This window comes from Anopheles stephensi, chromosome 3, assembly GCF_013141755.1.
Source record: "Anopheles stephensi strain Indian chromosome 3, UCI_ANSTEP_V1.0, whole genome shotgun sequence".
Taxonomy (NCBI): Eukaryota; Metazoa; Arthropoda; class Insecta; order Diptera; family Culicidae; genus Anopheles; species Anopheles stephensi.
The window spans coordinates 22,873,790-22,897,993 of NC_050203.1; the positions used below are offsets into that span (position 1 = coordinate 22,873,790).

The 24,204-nt window shown below is 41.9% G+C and overlaps 1 protein-coding gene across 2 annotated transcripts in view; it reads left to right on the forward strand.

Annotated features, from left to right (window-relative positions):
- LOC118510066 (breast cancer anti-estrogen resistance protein 1) overlaps positions 1 to 24,204 on the forward strand; it is a 118,842-nt gene that overhangs the window by 28,933 nt on the left and 65,705 nt on the right. Inside the window, exon 1 of one of the 2 annotated variants that reach the window (XM_036051458.1) lies at positions 15,985 to 17,472. The exons of the other annotated variant lie outside the window; for it this stretch is intronic. Coding sequence (XP_035907351.1) covers positions 17,356 to 17,472 — 117 coding nt within the window. The 5' untranslated portion in view covers positions 15,985 to 17,355. Of the gene's footprint in view, positions 1 to 15,984; positions 17,473 to 24,204 lie in introns of those variants that run through there. 2 annotated transcript variants of the gene reach the window in all.

A 24,204-nucleotide genomic window follows, 5' to 3' on the forward strand; every position in this document is an offset into this window, starting at 1 on the left:
AAGAGCTGTGGGTGTGTGTGTACGTTTTACGATGATGGTGGTGTGAAAAACCGTTTTCAATGCGTCTTTAGATTTTTCCCCTGTTGAAGGGTTTTATGAGTCCCTTCGGCGGCTCAGCTGTACGGTTGAAATGATTTTAAGTTTTATGGGACGACCTTTACGATGGAATTGTAATGTATTTTCAACATCGCAGACCTTGAAATGTGTGTCCTTGAAATAAAAAAAAAGATTGTTTGCTAGATTTGGGTTTGGTATTTTAATTCTTAAAATTTTATCTAACTCTTTTCGTAAATTACTTTTCCTTGGTGTTTTCATGAACAAGTATTTTTTTAACTTTTCTATGTGTTTTTTTATTAAATCTTTATTTTTTTTGGGGCTCGATTTGAGAGTTGACTGCAACGCTCGTCTTCACGCCCCCGGACCAGGGCTCAAATCCCCCCACTACGGATAAAATCTAGACACACACAGTCATTGCAATAGCATAGACTTTGAAATGATTCTTATAATAATGTGTTAATGTTTTTAAATTTCAACATGTTTATATTAACTTTTTGAATGAAAAATAAGTGTATGGATTTTGGACTTTGGATTGTTCTTTCCCTTAGTAATTTTAAATGTTTGCTCATAATGCTCGTAAATCTATTTTTATAAATGTATCCTTCAAAATCGTAAACAAATTGTTTTGACTGGTTTTACTTATTTTTTAAATATTATTTAATTATTATTTTTTACACAAAACATGTAATTGTTTGGAAGTTTAAATATTTCGATGATTTGTTTTTTAATACTTTATGTAATATTTTAAACTTTTATTTTAATTTTGTTTTAATTAATTAATTATTTATTTATTAGGTATTACGGTCCGATGCCGTATTGTTTTTTTTTCAATTATATTTTTCGTTTTTTGTGGTTGTTTTTAGTCGCCCTTTAGCTATAAGCTAAAATCTTTCCTCTTTTGTGGCAAATAGAAAAGGGTTGGTATAATCCGCTTACTGTTGTGTGTGGAAAACAATTTTCGCTTCTATTATGATTTTGATATGGCTATTGTGGTTTACCGCAAACCCTTTAATGGATTGCCAGCAAAAACAATGTAGCAATATAATTCTCAAATCTGGAAGCAAGAAACAAAAATTAAACCGCAAGTCCCCGGTGACATGCAACAACGAAAAAAGGATTGACATAAAGGATGTAGAAACAAATGACTGATGTTAAACGAAAGAGGATAAGGGATTGTTTATAGCACTACAAAAAAAAATCATCTTAAACCTGTTTGTGGTAGCAAGAAAAGCTTTCGAAAATCAAGGAAGGATACGTGGCAGATAAGAAATCACGAAATTGGGTTGAAAAAGAGATTACGACTTTTGTGGTATGTGGGAGAGTTCCATAAAAAAGGTACCGAAATGGATCCATAGCAATTTCGGATTTTTATTTAACCATTTCGGGGGTGCAATTTGTTGTACATTTGTTTTTCCCCCCATGTTTTTCATGTGCCCTTTTGCTAAACGTTCGTAAAACACACATCAGTGGAGTCATGGATGTCATCGTTGTCGTCGTAATTCGGCATTCTCTTCTGCTCCCAGACGATTGGTATAATTTGTGTCAAATGTGGTTTTCTTCAAGTTGGACGTCTGGGGTCGTCGTGCTTTTGGCTGGTGCATTAACGATCCCTATCAAGATTATTGTTAATCCTTTTTTGGGGGAAGATATGTCGGTATTTCCTTTTTCTTCAAGTCGAATGCTTTTTCTTTGATGGATGGAGGGAGCTTCAATTCGGTTATGATTGAGGAAGATAAAGTAAAATCATTGTAGATTAAATTTTGAAAGAATAAAAATCAAACAAAATTTCCTTTACGTAAAGAACATATCACGAGATTGCATACACTGCAGTCGCTTAACACATAAAGCTGTTTAAATAATATAAAAAAATTGCGATTGGCTGTATTCTTTCTCAGTACTTCAACGATTCGTTTAAAGTCCCCAGTCAGAATGTTGCTGCCGGTATCTTCAAACAACCCTTGTTTTCAATTTAATTGAATCAACTAGCGTCGTCCTTATGATGATGGTCAGCGGAAGCAAACGTTTAACGGACGACGATGTCAGTGTGATGAACAATTGAAGTGCTGCTCTCTAGAGACACACTCCTGTTTGCCAGAAGATGGAGTTGATTAAAATATAAATAAATATGCAATGCTCAAAATAAGCCATTACACTCTACAGCTGCTGCTTCATTTTACAAAACGAATGCTTGAAGGAGAGTTTAAACTGGAAAGCAACTATTTAAGGGGTTTCTCCGTAACCTTTGAAGCGCTTCGAGTGCAGTTTCGTGACATTCTGCAGCACGAAATTGAATTGCTTTTTTCAAGGTTCACGCCATGGTTCGCCCAACACCAAACCCGTACTGATCATGAAACGTGGCTGTTCGGCAAGATTCATCGTCGCTAGAATTCTGCCCTTCGAACTTGCAAAAATGTAAAACAGCAGTACTGGTCCACCACGAACCAGGAAGAAAATTGAATTAATTAATTTAATTAAAATCAATTGCGAATCGCAAATGTAGCAGCACGGGTTGGTTGGTTGGCTGGCGAAAAAACAAAAACCGAGCAAGCCACCGTTTCCCGGGTTTTTAATACAATGCAAACACTCTTTTTATCATACTTCTGAGTTACATTTTTAAACGTTCTAATAGGGTCGCTTTTTCTGCGTGTCGTATCAAACCTGTTGGCCAATTTCGTTCTTATTTCGCGCCTTCTCGTACGTTTTTTTGTTTTATATTAATTTGACGGTTTGACCGTTCTTACTTTATCATTCATTTTTGTTTCTATTTTTTTTACGGTAATCGTGCAGCACCGTTTGGATGGTTGGAGAAAAAGCCAGCGGAGTGGGATTACGGAAAATTCGTGCGTCGCGATTTAATGCTGCCATCTTCGCACCTTGGGTACGCGTGCTTCGGCAAATATGTGTCCGGAATGTTAATCACCTTAGCCAGCGTGCTATCGGGCGGTTTCGCAGTGATCCAGTACGTACACGCAAACCGCAATCTAAACGTTAGCCGAGAACTGTGGTGTGCCAGTCACTTCCAATTGGTTCTTAACTCGATTTCATACGAGCCTACACCAGGCAAGGATTAATTCAATATTTCATTCATACGCATTCATGGAGGGTGGTCAACGCGTATCAATCGCTTGTTGTTTGTCGGCTATAAATCAAACTATCGCAGTGAATGTTTGCCACCCAAGAGAGTTACAATGCGAAGACCGTTGCTCCCTGGACGTTCCCATCGGACAAGGGTTTTATTCCAGCGAAAGATAAACACCCGATTGCGAAACCCAAACACACGTGAGTGACAGTTTAGATTGGGATCTTTTGCACAAACTTACCAGACCCAACCCCATTCGGGGCGCTACGTTTTTGCTGAAGAAACTTTTGCTATCTTCGATCTCAGAATTGATCAGTCTGTCTGTCTCCTGGTTGGCAGCGAAGGGTTCGGAACCCCCAAGAGTTGGCCCAAAACCTCAATTTCCTTTCAAAAACATAACTATGGCGAAGTTTTCACACGGTAAAGACTCTTTTGGTCCTTTTTTTTACTACGTCCACCACAATCCTATCACGTCCAGCGCGTGGACGTGCGTGAGATAGCGCCGTTTCGTGTCCACCAGGAGCAGCTCTAATTGATTAATTAAATTTCTTGTCACATACCATGCGTGTGATGGCTTTCCTGGTTTTGATTATTACCGAAATGGGAAAGAAGTAAAAACGTTACAGAGCGCAACCCAGGAAAAAAAAGGAACCACTCTGCACGCGTCCAGGTATGTTTGGTTTTGGTTTTAAAATGCCTTACTTCGACATCTTAATCGCTACCATCTTTCTCCCGTGTATATTGAGTAATGGTAGACACATGTTCGTGGACCACACCAGAATCACAATTCTCACATCATGTGTCGCTCTCTCGGTGGTAGATTTATTACGTGTCCTCAGAAATAGCGGAGGAAGCCCGGGTCGGTATTACCTAGCTGGAACGAATCAATTAATGGTTATTGCTACTACCACCATCAAACGCCAAAGTTGCGGCGGCATTCACTCAAGAATTCTCTTCGGTTGGGGACTTCGGGCTCCAAGTCTTCTGAACCGTCGACGACAGCGCCATCAGCCTGTCAGCTCAACAGCAGCAACACGGTAGATTAGCTCAATGGATAGCTTCGTTTGTTGTGGCGCGGTCATTAAAATGCTTCACTAAAAGCAAACCAATTATTACGGTGAGATACGGACAGGATACGGGTGGCGAGGGCTCGTGCATTGCATGTCTTGGAAGTAACACGGTGGCTTTCCCGGGTCAACCTACACTGTCGTCTATTTAACCGGGCTTCAGTAAACTGGCCCGTCCGTGTTCCTCCTGCACGAACAATGCAGTCGAGTAGCAGTAACGTTGGTCCTCCTACGCCTATTAGACGAGATTCGACGCTCCCCTAACGTTGGACATCGGGCTTAATGCAATCACGCACCCAGCGACACGACCATGCTCAATCACGCATAAGACCTGAAGATAACAGTTGTATCCCGCTGAAGTACTGATACCCTTTAAGCCTTAAGGAAATCAAACAGTCCCGATCTATGCTTAATCTACCGACCACAGAGAATCGACTACTGACCAGCCTCCGACATTCTTTTCCATTACCACTATCTATTTGAGTTGGCGTCCAGGAAGTGTGTGGAGTTGATTTTTTCGAAACACGGTCTATCAAAACTCTAAACCTCCATTCGCCACATGCATACTTGGAGCAACAATTAATTCAGACCGTCGAACAAATCGTTCCTTTTTAATTCCTTATTAATTGCATTGCTGCTGTGTCATTCATTCGCCGTCAAGTGGTTTGGTCTTTGTCGGCGATAATCATCATCATCAGCGACGATGTCTTAATTATACAGCACAAACCGAAGCTTGTTTTGTGACGGTGGTTTTGGAATTTGGACGTGTGTCAGCCACCGCCACCATCTTGAGCAGCATCGGTTGATAACTTCATTAGCTGAATGGCGTGAATTTGGCCCGGGCGCCGCCATCATGCTTTAATAACGCGTGCAGGAATGGTGGAATGGAAATGATTTAGCACGTTGATTAACGATTGATACGTTAAGGAGGTTGTATTAAGTGTTGGAAAAAAATCTATATTTATGATCTTTTATGTGGATGCTATAGAGAGAGGGCGAAGGTATCTACAAGCTATATGGAGAAGGATTTATAATTATAGACTTTTTAGAGGTTAGGTTATAATTATGTGCTCAATAGCCGACTTTGCTATTGATCTTCAAGCCTCTCATTAGAATATGGATTGATCTATCAAAAGAGAGGGACGGTTAGCAGCATGGAGTTTTTGCTGCAAGGATGGCCATTATTTTTGTATGCTCTTCAAACATCCCCAACCAAGTCTTCAATCCCATGCTCTTATTCACATGCATCCATTTTGGTTGAAGCTCACCATTCTCTACATCGACTGATGTACTTAAATCCCACTTCCATTTTGCTTCTTAAATAGAACCAAATGTAAAATTTGCGTGCATTTAATTGTAGGTTCCGTGCAGCACACTTCGCCGCGCACCTCGGGACCTTATCGACGAAAAACACTCCCTTGTGCAATTTTGTTCCACCATATTTGGCGACGGTTGTTTGTGGCCGTTTGATAGAGTAAGTTTGACCTTTTCAGCATTCGATTGCCTCGTGTTATGCTACCCGTGCCATATTCCTACAACACGATTGCTTCCCGAGAGAACTACGGACTACGGTTGTAAGGTCTCAGGCATATCCATTCCGAGCGTACTTGTTGATTCATTTGCCGCGCCGCAACTATTTCACGCTTTGCGTTTCGATGTGTGGTCTACTTAAACCCCGCTGCATATGGAGAAGTGTTGTGCGATAACGTAGCTCGGGAAGGTAGGTTGGTTAGAGCAGCCTGAAGAATGTGAAGTTCGTGCCACAAAGGAGAGTACCACAATGGTTGGTGGTTTCGTGCTCCAGAAAGTCGCGGGACGGAAGTCGCCAACAGAACTCGGTCCAAGCCTCGGCCCGTAAAGTCGACAATTATCGGTGGCCATTGGAGATGACGATACACGACGCCTGGTTGGCGGGAAATGGCGGGAGAACTCCATGCAAATTGCGTGTATGCAGCGGACATCCTCCTCTGTCGCACATTCCCTTTCCGGTCATTTTCGCCCTTTTCGCCCTACCCTGAACCAGATGAAAGCGAGACCGAGGACCGTTAGTGACCGTGAGGAAGGGCTTCGAAACCGGTTCGCGGAGACATTGGACATTTTACTACGTTTCATGTTGTGCTTGCTCTACAGCATTGGCTTTGGAGCACTTTACATCTTGTACAAAAAGCAATGTTTTTTTGTTATAAAGTTAAGACTCACACGTGAACGTCTGGCGATCCAGTTCCAGTGCAGATCTTGGTTAGGTTGGCGGTATTCTTGAAAAGAAAACAGACCGAGCTCTTAAGGTGAGAAACAGAAGGGTGGCGAGATGGTTTGTATTATCGCCGGATGTTGGATATTACGGGAAATGGGACGGTTATCGCTACTTGTTTCCGTTGGCATTTAAGACGCAAATGATTAAAAGCATCTATTTTGGTTGTTGATGTACTTAAGCGAATTTCCAGTTCCACCATGGTTAAAAAATAAGACAAAGCTCCAGTGCTTGGATAATTAAAAACTGTTTTTTTTTTAGGAATATAGGAGTTAACTTCTTCTTCTTCCTTGACACTTCAACCTCTAGAGATCTCGGTCTGCCATTTTGGCTTCTTGTGACTTTCATTTTACCCTCAGTTGGATATTCAAGTCCTGCGTACGGGAGGTGGTCAGGATGGGATTTGATCCCCGGTTCTGCCTTGTGAAGACCGCACAAGCGGTCACCCACCAACAGTAGTTCGTTTAGAGTTGTACAGATATCGTGATAATCTCGTAAATTTGGATATATTTTTGTTTAAGTTGAATTTTTAAATACCTCCAAGGAAAATTTCTAAAAAAAAATCAGTCGTTGTAAGTGACTAGACACCTTGGTCAGAAAACAATAAAAAGATTTTATCTTTCACATTAATTTAAGTGAGGCCCGTTGTGCAAGATTCATCAAGAAATTGGACAGACCCGCAGGGTAGTTTAGGATTTCGGATCCATCTAATCGTTGCATATGATCAAGTTCTGCTCTTCAGTTTTATTTTCATCTGTACGTCAATAATGACTAATTGTTTTGACATTTGGGACTCCTGAGCGATTTTGTGGTATTCAAATGGAAACCTTGTTGTTCGTTATAGATAATGAAGAAGCAATGCAGAGATTTTGCCGGTAGGACTTTTTTAGCCTAATTCTAAACCATCTCCCTGTACATTAGGCTGGGGTCCTACCGGCCTAATTTTTAGCCTAAACTTTTTTAGCCGGTAGGACCCCAGCCTAATGTACAGGGAGATGGTTTAGACAAAAATTGGATACTTGTACCGTCACGTTAGCTTGTACATAAGTAAGACTTCAAGTATTATTTAGTACTAATAATGCCTTCCTTGGACATTGAGCTAGTAATGACATTAGACTCCCTTCAAGGATAACTTATTATTAAAAGATGTCCTAAATTTATCAAAACATCCTATACATACTATTTATATTATACAAAGACTTTAATCCTACATTGATTAAAATCAAGCACTTCATTACTGGAATATCGGTTACGACGGTCACACTGACTGACCACGATCAGGTGAATTCACCTTGCTCGTTAATCACCAGCTTCATGCCTTCAACCTGTAGCCTTTTCGCGGATTGACGAATCGTGTGCCGACTTGCTCACCTAGTCCTAGTTTTCCTGCGCATTTCTGCAATTTCGTTTCGTATTTTATGCCCCTTTTTATTTGAGTGATCCAGGAGAACGAATGTCTTTTTAACGCTCCTTACCTTTGGTGAAGGATCTTTTGAATGTCAAAATCATATGATGTGCTTTTGTTGTTCGCATTCCAGGTTCAATCATTCCTTGATCGAAGAAACGTGGGAAGTCCTGTATCATTTTAATTTTCTTTTTATTCCAATCCTGCCCTTACGTGTCGACCTTGAAGAGATTTTAGCGTGGCATGTTTATTCGCCTTCAAAAATCGTATATCGTTGATCTTGATCGTCTCGACCCCGTGGATTGATTTATAACATCGTCTTTAAAATCGTTTCCAGGAGATCCCTTAATACACGGTTTCAATAACGATTTTTTAAACCTGTTTTTAGAACATCAAAATCTAATCGATCCATCAATATCTGTAGGGTTGTGCCAAATCCAGAAATTAAAATGTTGCAGAAATTTGAACACCAGGATGTTGCGTTATCGTGTGAGGTGCATCGGGTGGACACACCACCAATAAATTGAAACTCATCGATCATCAAACGTGTTAAACGATTCTTGCAGAAACGAAGTCCCAAAGAGCGACTGCACTCTCGGCTGGAACGTTCGTGGATATTCGCTGTACCACCATCTCAGCAGCTTCAGCGAAATCCATCGTTTAGCAGCAAACTTTGGCGCTTGCTTAAAGTGGTCCATTATTGGTGTTTTTTGTTGTGGTAGCCGCCATACGTTACTCTCCGCTCAATCATGCTTTCAGCGACGCTTGCTACCCGGCTGCACGCTGTAGCAAAAACTTAATCTTTTGCCTCGTCGTGCCGGTCAAAACGGTCAGGACATGATTGTTCCATTTGTGACCGATTTCTAATTGTGGCTTAGCCGAGCGGTTCCGATGCGAACGGGAAGGAATCGGCAGAGTTTTGTACTCGTCGTCCTCCCGGTCCACCGTTCAGTCCAGATTCTAATGTCAGTTTAATGTCCGCGTAACGGAGTTGTGGGCTTCAGTTTTTTGTTAAGAACCGTAACCGTAAGTTGGAAAGTAATCAATCACTGTTAAGAATATCCATCCACCGAGTTTTTATAGCGTTTTGAGCGATGTCGACATGGGAGGACTTTTTTTATGTTTGCTTTGTTCCGCTCTCCATTTTGCGGCTATCACAACTTCTGAAATATAGCACGGTTTGCCATGTCGGGTAGCGAACTTTAATGAAACTTCCTCCAAGAAGTTACTGATACACATTTGATGAGTAAGATGAGGCGCAAGAGAGAAGGGCGTTGGAATATTGTGGTTATCGGCGGAACAAATTACGACACCTTCTCTCCAATTTTCCTGATGCCCACTGACCATCAACCAGAATGTGAGTGCAACAGTGCGGCGCCATCTTGATGGTCGTGCAGAATGTGCAGACATATTGTACAGGAATATACTCCACCAGCAAGCAGAGAGTCCGCCGTCAGTGCACGTTCAGAAGAAAGTAATTGCATCAAGTTTGTAGCGCACGAACGAACCAGCGCAAAATGGACATCTGACGCGATTCTTGATCGTGGAGTAAATTTTTCGCCAACAATCGCTTCCCGCTGCATCTCCCCGGTACGTGCGAGTTGGCGTTGGAGCCCATGCTCGTGGTGCGAAAGTCATGTGTGGAGGTATATCATTAGTGCAATTCATCAGCGAACTACAATTAGGTTACGTTTACTTCTGCTTCTGCTCTGCCACCATCTTTGACAAGCGACCGATTCCCCTCAACGTCGGAACTTACCCGGTCTTTTCCGCCTTTTTGTTATTCCACGGTGGGACACAAGATGGATGGCGTTGTTGCGGTTTTTTGGATTGCTTCTTCCACGGTCCGTTTTGTGTGCTGTCCCCGGGGTGAGTGTTCAATCATTTCCCCACAGGAAAAGAAAAACAGGGGGCGCTCGAAGGGCTCGTATGTGAGGTTAGTTGGTTTGGGCTGACATAAGTGAATCTTTGATTGGCGAAAGCGAGTTGAAACATTTTTCATGCGTTCGAGAATAATGATACGATGCAGGTCGCTGGTAGCTGGACGTTGTGATGTAACTTTGAAGTGTGGGGGTATTTTAAAATGACACAGGAAGTGGAGCTACAGATTTTTTTAATCCAAGTTTCAGAGATTCTGGAGGCGAAGTTTATTTATTTTATCCGTACAAGATGAAGTTACAAGATGAGGTTGAACCACTCAGCTGAAAGTTCTATAGCAACATTGTAAATCTCCCCTAATGATTAGAAAGCTCCACAGCGGACTTGTAATATTCATTTGAAACATTCTCCTGAATTATTTAAAAGTTCCATGCTATGCATCAAAATTCTGGATTGGAACATAACCTCAATTACCTCGATCAAACGCCTGTAGCTCTTCAGTCAACTATCTTCAATAGGTCAGACACTTCCAAATGTTTACATCATACTCCTTCTCACGCATTACACTAATGTTTAAAGTTTGACAGATGGTTGACACATGTCACCTGGTCCACCTGAAACACCTTCTCCGTTTCAAATACCTTTTTTTACCGATTCGATGCTTCCGACTCACGATCATGTAATATTTAATTTTACACATGTCATAGCCTCCGCAACATCATGTTTTCAATCTTCCAGCGTATTGTGTCCTACTTCTTCTTCTTCCTTGGCACTACAACCTCGAGAGGACTCGGCCTACCATTTCTGGCTTTCTGTGACTTAGTTTTACCCGTAGTAAAGTAGTCAGCCTTACGTACGGGGGAGGCGGTCTGGATGGGATTTGAACCCCGGCCCTGCCGTGTGAAGACCGGCGCCGCTGTCGCCTCGGCCACCGGACCGCCCCATTGTGTCCTACTACTACCGCTTATTACCACTGACGATTGTCATCGTACGAATTGTGTGAAGTGAAAGAAAAAGTGAAAAGCTGTTTGGTAACATCAGGGTCTAGGAGGTAGACTAGTAGTAGTGGCCCTAAAGCGATCCCAGCACCTGGAAGATAGATGGCCGTCTTGTAAGACAAAATGTAACCAAAATGGAGAACCCCTCCAGTAACGTGTTTCGGATCGTGGAAAGGGCACAAACATGATGCCTGCGAGGAGATTAGATTTAAACGAAAAATGCGTTTTTTTCCTTCTTCACGTTCAAATCTCTTAGCTGCTGCTAATGATCTTACTTTAATGGATAGCGGTGAAAGAGAGGATCGATATTCAAGCTCGAATGTTGAAGGGTTTACGGGGAGAGCTGTATTAATTTTTGCCTGCCGGAAAGGAAATGTCCGCCATCCAGTTAATCAACTCATTTTGTTCGATGACTGAACGCTTTTCCCTCTTTTTTTCTAATTCAATTTAGTTCGTTAATGTAAACGTGGATCTTTACGCTGGTAATGTTATTATTAGCCTTTTATGTAAATTGAAACCCACTGCTTTGTTGCTCGAATTGCTGAAGAGTCTTTTACGGGGAAAAGTTTCATCGCTGGAAGATTTCCTAGAATTCGGAAGCAAACCCAGCAGCAACTCAAATCTCGGTGCCTTCTTTTTGTCCAGGCTGTGTTTCTTCGTCACAAAAGTAGGCCCCGACCTCCGACAAAATGTTTGCAGTTGTGTAAGCAAAGTCTGCTTGTGTAAACGAAGCCTTGCCGCAAAGCAATTCTGGAAAGTATTCTGTTCTTTTATTGTCGTTTTCTTGGGAAGTTTGCGTAGTGTTCAGATGAAATAATAGACCATTGTTTGAAGGTTAGAAGTGAGTTAATTTCCATTAGGCGTAATTTGTACCCAAATACGGTAAACGTTCTTTAAATGTTTTATAATTGCTTAAATCTTCCCAAAATCTGTTTTTTTACATTCACGCGGTGAAATTACTACCAGATGTGGTAAACCGAGTGAAATTAACGAAGGAAAAAAAGTCGTCAGTAAGTTCATTCTTCAGTTTGTTCTTCTAAATTATACCCTAAAGACCCGATGTTTTTTGCACCCTCTCCACCAACGAAGGATCAACTCTCCATCTCTTACTTTGGGACTGTATTTTCAACTTTTTCTGTTAGTGTTTCAATGTTAGAGTGTTTTTAAGGGGATTTTTCTGACTTCGTTCCGTCCTACCGGGAATAATAACTCACGTCATCGAGAGTAGCTCTGTTACTTTATTTAAAAATTTTAATTTCAAATGAAAAAAGTCAGACAGATTCAAAATTAGATAGCAGCAAATATAAAATTTTAAATCAATTCCAATACGCCCAAAACTGGTATGAAATATATAATTATTTGCAAGATTATTTTAATATGACCATTGGAAAACTTAGCAAGACCGTTCAAGTTGAATAAGAAATGTTTGGAATATTAAAAAAGCTGTTTTTATGTATTAATTAATTTTGTGACACATTACAGGGTTTTTCAGTTGATAAGGTAATAGCATGAAAACGGCTTCAAATGATAGGGAAATCAAATATCTTTTATTGTGATGTTCTCAGATGATATTCTCATGGTAGCCGTTGATATTGCACGCACTTACTCGAGCAATACGGCCAGGCCGTTCTTTATGAATAAAAAAAAAAATTATGTATTCTTTTGTTTGATATATTTTTATATTCATTTAAGTCTTATTTTAAAAACGCTTTTATTGTTTTTAGAAGCTTTACATGACATTTAGTTTCAGTTTTGCTAATTTTTTTTAGTTTTATTTCATCACTCCAAATACTTTTTCATTTTTATTTTTTTATTTCTCGGTTTGTTGCTCCCTTTTTATCGTCAGGAAAATAAATATTCCTCTTACGTGGAAGATTGATATTGCCTCATAAAAACATTCCAGGAACTCTATCCTAATCACACAACCGCACTAAAGTGTTCAAACAAATGTCTGTTGTGCGTGGAAAACACTTTACCAAACACTTTCCCGTCACACGAGTGTGAACCATTTGTCGGCGGATGCTGATAAAGCTGTGCGCTCTGCTGTCGTACAATCTGGTGTGCTGGATTTGCTCCGTGCTTTGCGCTTGAAGCAAACCACCAACGCACATGCCTTCCGGTGCAGCTCATCTTGATGCTACGTTTTTTCTGCTGTTGCAGGAACGTGCGTAAACTGACACGATCGCATAATTCATCCGTGTTAATCAGAATGCACGAATCTTGCGCGCACGCCTGATTTTTGTTCGCTCGTTTGTGATATTCTCGGCCAATTCTTGTCGAGGCGCGTAGAAGCAAGCAACAGAAAAAAAATGCAACGAATCTAGTGCGCGTTTTATGCAGTTCAGTGCCGGTTGCAATCTGATGCCAGTTGCAGCAAAATGCTTGTGTCGCATTTTCCTTTTTCTCACGACGACGCATTCACGTTATGCTTCGGGCGCTTAATTGTTTTGTACGACCCGGACCCATCCAGCTCACTTTTTTTTAGCTGGTGACTTTGGTAGGTAGGGAACACCCGGCGACAGCAATAAATCAAGCAATTGCACTCTTGAGATGCATGCTGAAGATGTACGAATGTTTATGGTTTTGTTTGGTCGTCGGAATGATCGCTGGAATGATTGCTAGAGGAATGCTTGTACTGCAGCACTTTGATTTTGCATCTCGAGTGTACAGGGGAAAGTTGTGAGTTAAAAAATGAGTTTTTCGTGTTAGTTTTAACTGCCAGAGTCGTAAAACCATGTCCAACAGGCATGAAATGCTTTTTTTCCTAAAGTGATATCGCCAATATTGGTTCGAGGAGAGACATCAAAGGCGAAGATTGTTTGACTTGTTAAGGTCAGTTTCATCAATGAAATGACATTATTCCATACATTGCTTCAAGATTTATATAAAGCCTTATTGCATCAACAATATTGCACTCTGTTGTCTTTGTTAGCGGTCATAAAAACCTCCCCAGAATATCTCTTCGAATTCAACAACCCCTTTTGTCTCCTTTTGGAACTTACTGGAAAAGAAAAACACTAGAGCTCATTGTTTTGATGCAAAAATGTCGTCGCCTATCAAACTGTTCATAAACCTCCTTAAATGAATGATGAGTATAGCGTACGTGTTTAGCTTCCGGTTTTACCAGTTAGCAGAGATTTGAGATTTGTGAATGTACTTGAATGAATTTTCATCCATAAACAACTCACAACTGCAACTCGTGTCTATCGTGCACAAACCTCACAGGTCAAGTGCTACCGAAACTTCACGCTAGAAGACCCTCTTTTTTGTCGAAAACTGCACACAACTCCACTTATCGGTCAACATGGGCTCAATATCAAACTTTACGACAGTTTTGGCTTAAATTTTCTTGGTTTCTTTTACCTTGGTTTTTGTTTTGAGTTCCCATTTCTGCTTTCAAGGCACGTGATGGCTGTGATTTGACAGTTTGACCAACTAACCTCGAGTAAAATTTCGAGTGTGGAGTTTATGGGTTTTATGGTAACCATATGTGTGTGAGGTAGGTCCACTCACATAAAGTTTCCGTCTCGTGTTGTGACGAACTTGAAGATGGTTAAGACTGGCACTCGTTTTATGGATAGTTCCTGTACCCGTGTAGTGAAGTGCATTGGAAAGCATTTTGTGTCATAAAATTGTAGAGAGGTTTAGTGAGAAGGAAGTTTCCTTCATTTTCTTATATAAAACAAACCTTTTTTTGTCTCCTATACTCAAGCTTGAATTTTTTCATAAAATGACTTAAAATAAGTAAGAAATGATAGATAAGTCAGATGAGTTAGATAAGCTAGAAAAAATAAAAATCTATGGGAGGGTTAAGCTATGATTTTTTTTCGCTTTCATTCTTTTCATGTTATTTTTTTGCTTTTGTTGAACGCTGTTGGTTTTTTAGTTACACATTTTGTATAAAAATCATTTGTATTTTTTCACATTTTCATTTTTTTTACACTTTCGTCTTTCACTAGCTAGTTTTGCATTTTTTTCTATATGACTTATTCAAATTTTAGCTAAAACTTGCTAAATAATTGATAGCTGCGGAAAAAGGAAACCGGAAACATGAATGTTGTTTACTTTTATAAATTTTCTTAATTTTTTTTCTCTTGATATATTATTTGTTATAATTTAACAGCTAAGATGTTAAAATGCATGACTCAAAAGTGCACTCTATTGCTGCTGAAAATCTGATGCAAAATTTAAGTATATATTTCAATCTAATTTCTTGCAAAAATGCCGACAAATTGTTTCCATTTAAGTTTTACACATCTCAGTAATACGTGGAAAATGCCAAATTTCTTGTAAAAATATTCCTTTCTACGGTTTGAGTTGAGCAAAAAACCAAAACCCGAACCAAAACAAAGAATCAGGTAAACACCAACCTTCCGGAGTTGTTGGACTGTCCCCGATCCCACCCTGATCCCTGCCGGTCTTATGTCGCTCCGAGACGAACCGCTCGGAGCTACATTCGGACAGGATCGGGTCATAAAAATTAGCATAATTTTCTGCATGCAAAACCATAACCACAGCCCAGAGAGACAAAGAGAGCGAGAGTGCCAGAGAAGGAGAGAATGAGACAGAGTGGGAAAAGGAAGCATAAAAGTGCATCAGTACGGCAAAAGAAAACAAACACACACACACGTTGCTTTCGTCTCCGTGGTTCTGCCTGGCGGCGTTTTTGTGGTCCAAGAGTTGAGGCGCATAGGTCGCCGCTTATGGCACAACACTTGCGTCTCGTGGTGCGATTTTCATACAAACACGAATGTGTTGAGTGGTTAGTGAGCAGGGTAAAAATAATTTGTAATAATGGAACGTGAATCTACAAACACACACGCTGGCAGGTCGATACGCGTTATCATTGCGCTGGAAGGTATTAATGATATTGATAAGGAAGGAAAAAAGGGAGTAAATCATACCCGATCACAAGGCCTGTGATGCAATTTCGCCAAATCGCGTCATTCCCCAGGCGTCTTGGCAACGACCTTCACGAGGGAAACACTTGGGGTAGCTTTTCCCCCACAAAAAAAACCCCGCTCCGCCGAAAAACCGGCTTTTTACCGCATGAGAAATGTACGCGCGCCTTTGCGTATGCATGAACTGCTCGATTGGTAGCATAAAACTGCTCGAACACTCTCTCCGTGTGTTGCAATGAACGCGCGGTTTACATACGAGAGCGAGAGAGACATTTAAATGCTCTCACGCATCGCATACACGCGGGCGCTGAATATGCCGGTGTTATGCGAGAGGTTCAGCAGACTCCGGCAAGCATTCATCCGTTCATTCGTTGCGTAGCATAGGAAGCGAGTGGACGCACGTTCGTCGGTGTCCGCGATTCCGTAAGACGTCGGTCGTGACGTCCTATATAGGAGCAGCAGCACCTTACTACCCATACACGGGGCGAAAGAATCTTGGTGGCTCGCCGAAGCTGTTTACACAATTCCACCGTCAGCCTTGTTTTCGGTACCGCAGATAAGTGTTGTGTTCGGTGCGGCTCTCTACGAAAAAGCCGGCAGAAGAATGTGGAATTTGTTTAGGCAAATGTGATTAATATAGGCACACGGCATCCGCGAGTGTTGGGCGACTACGTGAGGGATTTCGGGAGAGAGAGCCTGTCTTGGTTGTCGTTCGAAGAAAACACAAGTGTCGTTGCGTGGTTCTGATAAAGGTGGCGAAATTTAAGGCTTATGGAAAGCCAACCCCCTCATGTAGAGTTTCGGTGAGGTTTGGTGCATTTTATCGAGGGAAGATAATAAAATTCCCTAGCTTGTGTGGAGTTCTGCTGTCGGCGTGTTCTCGAATTTTGAGTGCAATTTCGCAACAAAAATAAAATATCTGAAATTTTAAAGTGAAAGCAAGTGTTCGTTTGATGCGTGACAAAATTAATTTCTCTTCATTAAGAGTTGATACTGGAAAAAATACGTGTATCTGTGTGAAGTGGCTCGAAAAAGGGGAGTTGCGTGGAAGATTTATCTAAATTGGCAATTTTAGTGAGTGAAAATTAAATTATCTTCGCTTGATCAAAACGGCTTGCCGATAGGCCGATGCAGAAGATGAAGGTGTTGCCCACCCTCTCCTGATACACACATACAGACCGGTGTGTGTGTGTGTGTGTTGTTAAGTCACGATGTGGCTCTGACCGTATGTGTGCGAAAGTTAAGTCTATGCTAATTTTGAAGGGTTTGTGTGTCGGGTTGCAACTTTTATGTACATACTACTACCACTGACGTGTGAACGCGGACGGAGCATTGTTGTTTTGCGTTCCAGAAGTTGAAGCTTAATATGCCGAGCGGTCGGCTTTGTGTGTGTGCATGTGGTTCGGGTAACCCTCACCCAAGAGTTTGAATAATGCTACCGATAATTAGATTTACCGTTTAATTACCCAGACCGGGCTGCCCCGTGTGCTTGCGAGTGTGGAGATTGGCGCTGAAGTAGCCAAAGTGAGAAAGGCTAAAACAAGCAGAGTGCTTGGGTGTGCCAGTTATAGGTGAAGAAGTGATAAAGCGTTATTTGGCATTAAAAGAAATATATATCACCACTAAAACAGAAGGCAGCAATTTGCGCTTGAAGCAGTATCTTCAACGTCCGGGAGTTCTGGTCGAAGTTTATATCCTACGGAGAACATCAGCAGCAACATGTATCTGCAACAATCGGCGCCGGTGTCACCGCTCACACCCTCAACACGCAGCAGTAGCCGCAGTAGCAGCATGCAGCTGGTCGAGTACGACTACGACGAACCAAAACCGGCAAAGGTTAGTTTTAGCGTCCATCATCAACACCCCAATCATCTCCGTCGTCATCACCTTACGGCCTACGAAGCCTGTCGAGTGCTGCACGGCATTCCCCTTTGGAGAGTTGGCCAGAGCTGTTATTTGCTCAGCTAAACTTGGCATGAAATTATAAACTAACACACACCACCTGAACGAAAAGAGACGAAACCTCATATGATGCAGAGCTGTAGAAAGTGTGTACTTACTAACATTCTGAGTCTGGGCGAATGTTGATGAGGGAATGTTGCAGTTCCTGGTGGAGAGGGGTGAAATGCAGAGAAACCTCTGCATTGCTTGGACCAAAACACTTCAACAGTTTTCTTCGACAGGGTGGTGTTTGGGATTGCGCAACAAGCTAAGAAGCCGTACACGTGAATATGGGGAGTCCGACAGTAAGGCTCAATATCGTGGTTGGGGTTTTTACGGAAAACTTTGGACGAAGTAAAGCAAAGTTCAAAGAACTTTTGTGTTATTTAATTGGTGTTATCTAACACAACAATTGGCCTAACATAAAAGTCTCTAAGTTGATCAGCTTTTTCGGCTGTAAGAACAGATATTATCCGGATTTTTGTTAAACATGTCTTCATTAAATTGTATATCTACGTCAAGATGCATAAGCAAAATGATTCTTGGTGCCTTGTCGTAAGCTTTGTCCCGACATTCCTATAGTCTTTGGAGAAGGGAAAATAAAGGTGACTTAACTTCTGAAAAGGTGTTTCAGAAGTTTATGACAATTCACTTATCACGAGTCTCATAATCATCTGTTGAAAATCTCCTTCCTTTAACCTTAGACCTGGTGAAAATTATTTACCTATTTTGTAATTAATATCTCAGCTATCTCAGTATTTGATATTAACATCGTAAATTTAGTATTTGAGGATGCTTATTCTAATCAACATGAGTTGATGTCCATAAACTGTCAATTTTGACATTTGCATCTCCAGTAATCATGTATTTTTTTAAAGCGCCATCTACTGGAAAAATGATTAGATTAACCTAATTAATTTATTCTACACATCAAAACATTCCTGGACCTCATCTTTGGGCCTGGAATATTTTTGCCGCGCGAAGAAAGGAAGGTAAAATTCAAACTTGATTGATGTCATTATCGTGCATTGTATGATGGATTGCGAAAACCCCAATCTTAATATGGGGTTACACCACACCGTCTAACGCAACGCAGTTGACAAACTTTAGCCCCAAAAACCTTGCAAATCCCATAAACGGATTTTGTCCATGTTTTGCGTTGCGTGGATTTCGTTTTTCCCTCCCGCTGGAGGTTACTGATCTCCGGTTTCACGCTGTTTGTTGCAGCCCTGTTTCTTACTTTGTCATCAAAAAAGCGATTCAAACGCACGTGCAGACAGGGAACGCGGTTGTGCCAAAACAGCACTTCTCAGGTAAAACGACCTCGTAAAATTGTGTGTAAGGCGTAATCGTGCGGAGTGGAGTGTGGACAGGTTGTGTGCGTGTGTTGTTGCCAGCTAGACTTTTGACGCAGATAATGATGAGTATGATAAATGAGCCAGGTCTGCTGCCGGAGTATGACTTGCTCAGGTGGTTTGGCGATGCTCGTTTGGTTTTTTTGCTACCGTCCTTGGCATTCGCCAAGAAACTCTGTGTACTCGTTGATAAGAGACAGAAGCAGCGTTAAAAACGATCTCAGATGATGCTGTAGGGAGAATTCTTGGACGGAACTGTAATAAACACCCAGCTACTAATGATCAGTGGGACGATAATTTCTCGTTCTTGATGAAGCCTCTGCTACAATGGTTAGTGACTGTGTTTCGTAAAAAAAAGATTATAAGAAGAAGGAAAATTCTGATGTAGATAAGTCGGTGCAAAGGCAAAATAAATTAATTAAGAAATTGCAACGACACCGAATCCCTATAGTGCAAAAAATGTTTAATTATCGGCGATTTTCTTCCAACAATTCACATTCTCTCGAGGGGGAAAATTATCATTCACCCGTTCAAAGCAATAAAAATGCAACTTCAATGCCCTTCTCGTGCCTGTACGGGTGGGCATTAAAATATCTATCTCTTTTTTCCTGTGCCATTGCAACAGGCGTACAGAGAAAACTCATTTCCATTAAATCCCCTTATTACATCACCTCGTACCGTCGAATAGTTCTACCGTCATAAAACCGATCTTTTGTACGGTTCGATTATTCAAGCAAGAAAAGGCACAATATCTACCGAGCAGGGTAGCGCTGCTATTATTAGTCAGATAGTGAGAGGCGAACAACGCTTTGCGAAATTGCAAACTGTTCGTACCGTTTCGCCGGTTGATTCACGCTCACACGGCTGCAGTGATTCATCGGTACCCGTATCTGCAACGAATTTTACTTCCATTTAATTATCCATACCCTTTGGGCCGTATGTTGTGCCACATTATCTTTGTATCTTCTTGATAGCGGGGGGGAGGGAAAAAAGAAGAGTTAAACAACACCATATCCACCATCCATAACCTTAAAGCCATCGCCATCGTTTCAAGGTTTCAAAGGTGGTAAAAAGTGCCACCGGATTGCAGCACACACTAGGGCAGGCTAGCGCCACTTCAAGAAGTGTAGAAAAAATAAATGCTTCGGTTACAGTAAACACCAGCATCGTATCGTCTGCAGAGAACCCGTTTTTAATCGATCCCTCTCGGTGAGGTTGAGAGCATAATCCGGAAGAAGGCTTCCTATAGCAACATTTGGCCCAGCATTGGTCTAGCTCGAACCGTTTTTGCGCATAAATGCATGTTCATGCGCTTGACCATCACCCTCTTCTCGCTCACCTGGTTCCCCTCACACCCCCTGGTGAAGACCCCCAATCGGGTCAGCACCCTACCGTCCAAGCGGACACTTGCTGCTGCCCATAAATGGAAGAAATTCGTTCCCTTTCAGTGTCAGCGGGTTTTGTGTGTTGCGGCTACTACCGGAGCAAACCTCTTGTAGAACTGGCTCCCAAAGGCCAGAGCGATTCGTTCGGTCAATGGCTATCAAAATAGTCTCCCACTAGCCCACCTGTACACCCTGCACCCCTGATGATGGTCATTTAGCACCTTCTATCTCATTAGTGCAGACTAGCGTTCGAAAGCTCCTAGGTGATGTATCAGCAAGGTTTCTTGCTCCGTAACTCGTTAACTCAATCTCCTCCATCAAGTGTGTTTGAGTTTTTGGATATTCCTAGAAAACCCCAAAACTGCAACTCAAAAAAAACCACAGAAATGGCACGAGAGAAGCACCGGATGCTGTCAATACCGACCCTGTTTATTTGGGGCTTTTGCTACAAGTACGGTAATTTGTTGGAAAATTAGCAAACAAATGTATATGCAAATAAACTCCATTCGTTTCTGGCCCTTGCCGTAGGTGCTAACAAGACCATCGCGATGGCGTCATTCGGATGCGTTGCACTGCGTCAAAACAATTTGCGCCATTTTGCAAGGCAGTGGCCTCACATACACCGCCTGTTATGTTATCACCAACACAAGGGAACATCGCTTATCTTGGTACGATTCGGAACAACATTTATCAGCACCCACCTGAGCATCGGTGAGGATGGCCAAAGTTCGCGGTTTCTAAAACTTCCACAGTTAGACAACATATTCGGTGGTTTTGTGTAGGGTAGACGTGTTGGCGACACGGATGGCACGTGATCAGTCATCAATAATGTGACTTCAAGTGGTGGTTATTGCTAGCCGTACTAAGGACAAGCCTTGAAAAAAAGAATTCAAGTGTCATACGCCACCGACCGGGTACGTGAGGAAAGTCACATTTGCTGATGTTGTACGCTCAAAGTTGTGGTTGCTAGGGAAGGCTTTGCGAGGCTTTTTCCATTCTACTTCAAAACCTTCCATTAACACCAGCCGTCTTTTGAGTCTCATTAATTGTGCATCAGCAAAATCAGATATCGACGACTGCGGAGGTGTTGAAGCTATTCAAAACGCCATTTTAGATAGTGTGAGTAAGGGCATGAATCAAGCATCAACTATTGATCCAGCTATAAACTACTGAGGCATTGAATGACGGGTAACGTGAAGTCGGGAGCTACATTTACACGGTGACGGAGAAGTTATTAAACGAAATACAAACATATCGACCGTATGTTTCCTAGCAATTCCATCCCCTGTTATCAACAGATATGATGCAGAGGAAGCAATAATGGTTAACGAACCGATACACACCCCACCGCTGTATCGCTTCTTCGATGGAGGCAATCTGTTGCCAGAGTGGCAATAGAACGCTCATTAAAATATTTCCTCCGCTTGTGGTGCTCGTTCGGAGTGATGAGTTGTCGCTCGGAAGTGCAGCCGTACCCGTAACAAATGAAGCAGCTTTTATCGCAATTGATGACTTTTGTGGACGTACAATAGATGCAGAAATGTTATCGAGTGAGAATAATCGATTGCTAGACTCTGCTATTCATATCTGATAGTGTTAATGGCGATTGGTTTTCCATAATGATCCCTCGAAAGAAATGAATGCTCAGTATACTGCAACTTCAGAGCCCAATCAGCAACGTTTGACTGACAGTTTCAAGTAATGACAGTTAGTTGACAGCAACCTTACGTAGTCGCAAATTAGATTAGCGCCATCTGAATGTGAATATCGAATGCTTGTTGGTATATCCAGCATTTCCAACTACGCGAATGTTCAAATGAACAAATGAACTATCAGCAACAACAAAATTCTTTGCCCATAGTTTGATAGTTATTAAAGTTCCTGACCAACAACGCCCTTTAGCTCAAATGTCAAACCCCATTCAATCGGGCACCCAATTCCTGGGTGTTGAATTTTATGTGCACTGTGCACAAGTTTCAACACTTTATTTCCAATTGGCTCTCCATCTTTACGATTCACCCGTCTGGAACGGGGAGTCTCTGCCAGCTTGTGAGACAAACTTGATGTCCATTCGGTAGAAGGAAAAGTCACCGAAGTGGAAAGATTTCTTTGAAACAATGTCATGTACCACGTGCAATGCAGCTTCCTCCCCGGGCAGCCATGTAGTATTAGCTCCAACGGCACGGAAACGGTCCTAGCAGCACCGAAACTTTCCCGTCGTGTGGTCATATCTTGCTTTTCGAGAAAAAGGAAAACCACGCAAATGGCACGCTTCTCAAGGTGGCGCTCGAAGTTCAACCACCTTTACCGGCCACCGGGAGGTTATGTGCGGTAACGGGTTTCGTGCTCTAGCGAGCACGCCTGTACCGTAGTCATCCAAGCGATCCCGAGCTGATGAGATGCTTGCCTGTAAGCTGTGCCGAAGGGAGATAGCTTATCTGGGTATGTTTCGGTGTGATTTCGCGGCATGCATATGCTTTCTGCAACCTGCACGAGTGTTGAGCGAGACTGCAGCCGCAAGTCGATTATCTTCGATCCGGAACCTTAATGTGACCTCCGTTTGGATTTTGGTAGCACGGACAGCCGGTGCAGAGCATATCGGTATCGCCAAACATATGCTTGCAACTTGCCAGGAGAAATCAGTCTTGATGTTACAACCCGGAACCAACCCCGGTTATGTGGGTTGGTGCACGAGTAGGAAGTGTCTGTACGAAGGCAAGACATCAGGTGGCGCGTTCCACGGAATGTCCACGGTTGCAGAATAACGCTCTCCCGCGATTTGGTCGTGAGCATGTTCGGACGATAATTTTGATAATGAACGGTGCCTGACTACGGTGGCTGACATCGCCAGTGCGAGCATCGGCTGGTGCAGTGTGTTACTGGATGAAATATGAGGCTTAGAAAGAAAAATTGCATATTCATACATTTGGCTTTCCACACGTGTTGGTTGGTCATTTGTAACGGCCTGTTGGAGTTGAAAGTTTATTTACGCCGGTGTTTGAAAATATAACCTTACAACAACTTTTAACGAAATTCAATTGAACTTGTTGTTAAATATAATCAATTAACCCTGTTGTGATAGGAAATTGATAACACTAGCATTATACAACCCATGCTCGTAGTTCACATAACGGACTGACCCTGGTTGAGTTTGCCCCGAGTTCCTTCGAATGATTTTGGTCAGCTAGCATTAGACCTTCCAATGTCCTCTAGCCTCATAATGTCTTGTCTCTCTGGTTAACGCTGGAACGCAATATTAACTTTAAAATAGTCCTCCGAATGCTCATAATGTCTTCAGATACCTATCAACTAGATCTTCATTTTCTGGAATTGAATTTCTTGTTTGCATATCTGTCACTCACATTTATAAACAGTTTACAACGTCGAAACTGCTGTGTCAGTTAATTCCGTTGCACACAATTCGAACGAATGCAGAATTTACTCCCTGTCAGCAAAAATAAAGCACAGCCTTAGGTTGTTTATGTGTCTGAGTCTTCCCCTGCTAAATATGAGAGTGAGTATGGCGATCGTAAAAATTGCATTTGAAGCAGAATGTGTGGCCTTCTCCTTTGTCCGCGATGCACCGATCGCTTAGAAGCGATTTATACTTCTTTATCCAGAAGTTCTTCCTGCTCTTGAACTTCATATTTCATCCAAACAACATTAGCTAAACCGAAATGCATTTAATGGGACAAAAAACACAATGGTCTAGCGCTAAATTGCTTGGTCATTCGAATCCGCTCAAAGCAAGTCCATCGATTTGTAATTGTCTCTTTAACCGAAGGACCACGCTTGAGGAAACATAAATTTTCATTCTCCTTTTTCGGCACACAAAACATGCATTGTTACACGGTGTTCCTGTGTTGCTAATTTTCCACCACCATCGC